The sequence below is a fragment of the Ursus arctos genome, unplaced genomic scaffold (assembly GCF_023065955.2).
Source record: "Ursus arctos isolate Adak ecotype North America unplaced genomic scaffold, UrsArc2.0 scaffold_16, whole genome shotgun sequence".
Lineage (NCBI taxonomy): Eukaryota > Metazoa > Chordata > Mammalia > Carnivora > Ursidae > Ursus > Ursus arctos.
In genome coordinates this window covers 13,976,937-13,981,708 of record NW_026622830.1, presented here as the reverse complement: position 1 = coordinate 13,981,708, position 4,772 = coordinate 13,976,937, and the positions used below count along the sequence as shown (strand labels likewise).

The window sequence follows — 4,772 nt, the reverse complement described above, 5'->3', positions numbered from 1 at the left end:
CTAAGAGCCCAGTCTGATCTGGGAACAGTCTTTGATGACATCGTAGTACACGGGGGTGGCCTCCTGGGGCGGGAGCTGGGGCCGGGCCCGACGGCACTGAACTAGTCCACGGAAGGCCTCCCAGAAGCGCTGGCACATAAGGGCGTAGATGACGGGGTTGACGGCACTGTTCAGGTAGATGCAAAGGCGGCAGAAGAGAAGAAAGCCAAGGTTGAGGTAGGGCGGGCTCAGGAAGGAATTCACCACCACCAGGGAGCGGTAGGGCAGCCACAGCAGAGCAAACACCAGCACCACCACAGCCAGCATCTTGGTGACCTGCCAGGTGAGACAGGAAAAAAGGGATGCATGGGTGCGGGGGGAGGGGGGGGGAGAACCCCGAGTTCCCGGCCTCTCTGTGGGCTTGCAAGAGGGGGAAGCCGAAAGAGCATCGGGGCCTTTGCCAAACGGTGCCCTCACGCATTCCCCCCTTCAGCCCATCCCCAGCTAGAACACTGCTGTGCAGCCTTCCAGGCCCTGCTCCAGTCGTTTTCACTGGGGGCGCCCCACATCGCCCCCCAATTCACCTCCAAAGCCACCATTTTTACTGGCAGCAAATTCACAAATCCACTGCCTTCATCACAGGGGAGCTTGAGGATTGCCGGAGTGAATACGGAAGAGTGCCACGCAGGCCCTAAATGCCCTGGGATTGCTGCTGCGGACACAGCCTCTGCCTCTACTGTTCCAAGTGCACGGAGCTCAGAGCCAGGCGCGGCAGGGTTACGATCCTGCTTCTAACGCTAACCAGCCGTTTAGCTTGGACGTCCCGCTCTCCCCAGCCCAACCCCTTCTCCCCAACATCCCGGCCCAAGAGCTCGCTCGCTTGTGGTGCTTCCACTGCACCCCACTCCCCACTGTCCCTCCAGACTCTCCTTCCTGCCTTTGCCCTCGATGGCCAGTCATGCGCCACCCCCTCATCTTCCAGCAACGCCCCCCCCCCACTTCATCCTCTGCCAGCAGTTCCCGGACAGTGGAGACTGAGGAAAGTCTAGAGGGGTGCACGCTGGAAGGTGTTTCAAAAGATGCTTCGCTCGACTAACATAATATAATAAAAAAACATTAAAAAAAAGGCGAAAGGTAATCAGAAGGGGGATTGAAGCATGAGAGACTATGGACTCTGAGAAACAAACTGAGGGCTTCAGAGGGGAGGGGGGTGGGAGAATGGGATAGACTGGTGATGGGTAGTAAGGAGGGCACGTGTTGCATGGTGCACTGGGTGTTATACGCAACTAATGAATCATCGAACTTTACATCGGAAACCAGGGATGTACTGTATGGTGACTAACATAATATAATAAAAAAACATTAAAAAAAAAAGATGCTTCGCTTTAAAATCCCAGAATGAAAAGGCCACAAGGGGGCATCAGTCAGTGGGAGACAGGGACATTCTTAATATCGTGGAGGAGGACAGCCCCACACCCAGGCCCGCCCACACCCCTGGGGTCCTCGGTGACTCCTTCAAGAGACCAAACCTTGGGTGGCACAAGTGCACTTACTAGAGCTTAAATGGCTCCAAGAGTCTTGGCATCGCACTGGATACACAGAAATAGCGCTGAGGAATACGGGACAGACAGCTTTCTCATCAAGGAGGAAGCTAGCCTGGAATGTTCCTGCATAAGATCGCTCCTCAGAGTCCAGGAGTTTAGTCGCTCTAAGGGACCTCTCCAAAGAGGCCTGGCCCTGATTGAATCAATGAACTTCAGGGCTGTAATATTCTCCAGGAACCAGAAATCTCAGGAATTCCCAAGTCAGTCTTGACTCCTGATTTTACCAAATTCCAATTTAATTCTATCCCACTTTAGGTTCATCTGGGTGATAAATACTAGAAAGTATGTGGGCTTTGGAGCCAGTTTGCCTGGGTTCAAACCTTGATTCTGGCACTTGCCGGTTCTGTAACCTGGGGCAGCTCCCCTGTGAATCAGTTTCCTCAGCTGTCAAACTGAGATGGTAACCGTACTATGTACGTCATGGAGTTGTTGTGCTAACTTGTGTGAAGCCCTTAGACCAGTGCCTGGCACATAGCAAATCCCCAATAATTATTGACTAGTATTATTAGCAATAGTACTCTCCATCTTGCTCTCCTAGACAGTCTGCTTTCGTTCACTGCCTCTCCCCTGTTGCTGTCGTACGTGGCGTTCTGCAAGGGCTCTCTTGGGCATCCAAGAATGCTCAGTCCTTAGACTGCCCACTGTCAAAAGAGCCACCGATGCTCCAGCAAACAGTAATAATAGGTACCTTAATTGAACCCTTACTATGTGCCAAATTCATAATACCCACTACCATCCACGGGGGTAGATGAGCACTGTAATTATAATGACTTTACAGCAAGGCTCAGAGTTGAAAATCAAGGCTCAGAGAGGTGAAGTGACTTACCCAAGGCCACACAGCAAGACGTTAACAAAGCTGGGGGCTAGAAAGACCCAGGTCTGGAAGACTATTTTCACCCGCAGAAGTTTCACATAAAGCCTAGGCCAGGTGGGAGCTGGAACCCAGCCCTTTTAGGCTGAACAGGAAAGTGGTAAACAGAGAAGTAAATAATTGGTGGGAGGCTAAGAGGGGCATTGGTCTGGAGCCTAAGGTGGTGTTGGGCCTACAGCCAGAGTTAACTTTCCACACCTGCTCAGCTTGGGTCCTACCCCCTTTCCTCTAAAACCCACCTGGAGCTAACATGCCTGCAAGCAGAGGCTGTTTGAGGTGGCTGGAAGAGCCCCCCAAGAGTGCACCCATCCCGGGAGGCAGGGAGATGGCACAGATGGTCCTTGCCTGGCTCAGGAGTGACTCAGCAGGGGCGAGGTGTCCTCCCCCCGCCCCCGCCAGCTGAGGGTGTGGGTGGAAGGCTGAGGATAAGGACCAGTTGGGCTTTAGGAGCTCTCCTCCCACCTGCATTCCTTGAATACCCTTGGGAGGCCACAATGCTGGAGTGTGGGTAGAGGATATAAGGAGTCCGGACACTTGGGTTCTCTCCCCAGTTCCCTCCATGTGTCACCTTCTCACTCCCTTGTCCCCTCTGAGCCTGTTTCTTTATCCATAAAAATAGGTGTGCAACGTCCCAAACAGGGTAATATCAGGAAGGATCAAAGAATCAGGCACACAGTAAGTGCTCCCTAAGTGATGGCTCTCTCCCGACCTCCCACAACCCGCCCCCCTCTTAGGCTGGCTGGCTCCCGGAGTCCATGCAGACAGCTTTAATGTCAGCTGTGGTAAGGACTTGGGAAAGTCACTTCCCCTCTCTGAGTCTCAGTCTCCCCATCATTAGGACAATACCACCATAGGTGTGGCCACTGGTTGTGAAAGTTCCATCATCACCAATCTTAACTGAACATTTAGTTGGTGACATGGCCTCACACGGGCTAAAGGCTTCACATGGTTAATCCCATTTTTCAGGATACTGCAGTGTGGCGGGAGCTGTCATTGCCCCATAGGACAGAAGAGGAAACTGAGGCTCTGAAAGGCAGAAGTGATAGCTCCAGAATCAAGCCTCGTAAGTGGCACGACAGGGATTGACAGTTGGGGAGTTTGACTCTAAAGGGCCCAAGCTTCCATCCGTCCATCTGCTGGCTCAGCACAGCGCTTGCAAGGAAGACCAAGAACCCCACCTGCTTCCGGGAGTTGAGGGCGCCTCTCTTGCCCCTGGAGGAGAAGCGCTGGTGGCCGGCGGGGCGGCCCTGGTGCGCAGAGCCCGAGCGCCCTCGGTCGCCAGGAGGCAGCGGCCCCACAAAGAGGACGCGCGCTATGAGCACGTAGAACGCGGTGGCGAGGCCTAGGGGCAGCGCATAGAAGAGCGCGAAGTCCAGAAAGTAGATGGGCAGGTAGAGAGAGCGCGACACGCGGTAGCCGCACTGCACCTGCACGCCGTCGGCGTACGCGGTCTCGCGTGTGTCCGCCAGGAAGAGCCAGAGCACGCAGTAGGCGCTGGTGCCCAGCCACACGGATGCCGCGATGCGCTTGGCCCGCGCCACGGTGCACAGAGTTTGGGCGCGCAGCGGGTGGCAGATAGCGAGGTAGCGCTCCACCGTGAACGCGGTGATGGAGCCTGTGGACGCGTTGATGCCCACGTACTGCAGGTAGGTGATGCCCAGGCAGCCTGCGTGGCCGAAGACCCAAACCCGGGCGGACGCCGCCTCCGCTACGGTGGGCACTCCTGCCGCCAGGAGCACCAGCAGGTCCGCGGCGGCCAGGCTCACCAAGTAACAGTTGGTGGGTGTGACCATGTGGCGGCCCCGGAGCACCACCAGGACCACCATGGCGTTGCCTGCCACACCCACAGCGCACACGAGGGGCACCAGGGTCAAGGTCACCGCTTGTACAGCCAGCGGAGGCCGGGGCATGGTGCCCAGGCCCGACGCGTTCGCGCGCTCGGGGTGCTCGGTGTGGTTCTCCATGTCCTCGGGTCCGCACGGCACCCCGAAGACAGTGGCGAGTTGGGGGAATTACCCCCGCTGTAAAGGTGCCTTCCGGGGATCTGGAGACGCTCTCCGTGCGGGAAGTTGGGGGTCCAGCAGCTGCCTCCTGCTGAACAGGTTTCTCCAGCTCCGTGCCGAGTCTCACTGTCGCCGCGCAGGACGCTGGGGACTCGGAGGAACCAGGAGCAGGAACCGGGAGATAGGTGCGTGCTGCTGTTTCCAAGACGCCTTTTAAGTCTAAGTTGGCGCGTCTTTCCCGGGGTGAGGATTACTGCAGGGGCGCGATGCAGACTGCAGCGTGGCGCTCCAGGAGTGCACGGGACGCCCAGATGC

The 4,772-nt window shown here is 56.4% G+C and overlaps 1 protein-coding gene across 1 annotated transcript; it reads right to left on the bottom strand.

Moving 5' to 3' along the window:
• On the bottom strand, positions 1 to 4,418 carry LOC113258294 (thyrotropin-releasing hormone receptor-like). Its single transcript, XM_026502940.2, has 2 exons — positions 3,633 to 4,418; positions 1 to 315 (listed from the first exon to the last, which is right to left on the bottom strand). Exons 1-2 carry the CDS (start codon positions 4,416 to 4,418, stop codon positions 1 to 3), a joined length of 1,101 nt encoding a protein of 366 aa, XP_026358725.2.
• Between the last annotated feature and the right edge of the window lie 354 nt (positions 4,419 to 4,772).

Excerpts from the sequence above, each read along its gene's own strand:
- LOC113258294 (XM_026502940.2), bottom strand. The coding sequence starts at position 4,418 with ATGGAGAACCACACCGAGCACCCCGAGCGCGCGAACGCGTCGGGCCTG. Across the intron at positions 316-3,632 it reads CCCTCAACTCCCGGAAGCAG|GTCACCAAGATGCTGGCTGT; the intron begins GTGGGGTTCTTG and ends CTCACCTGGCAG.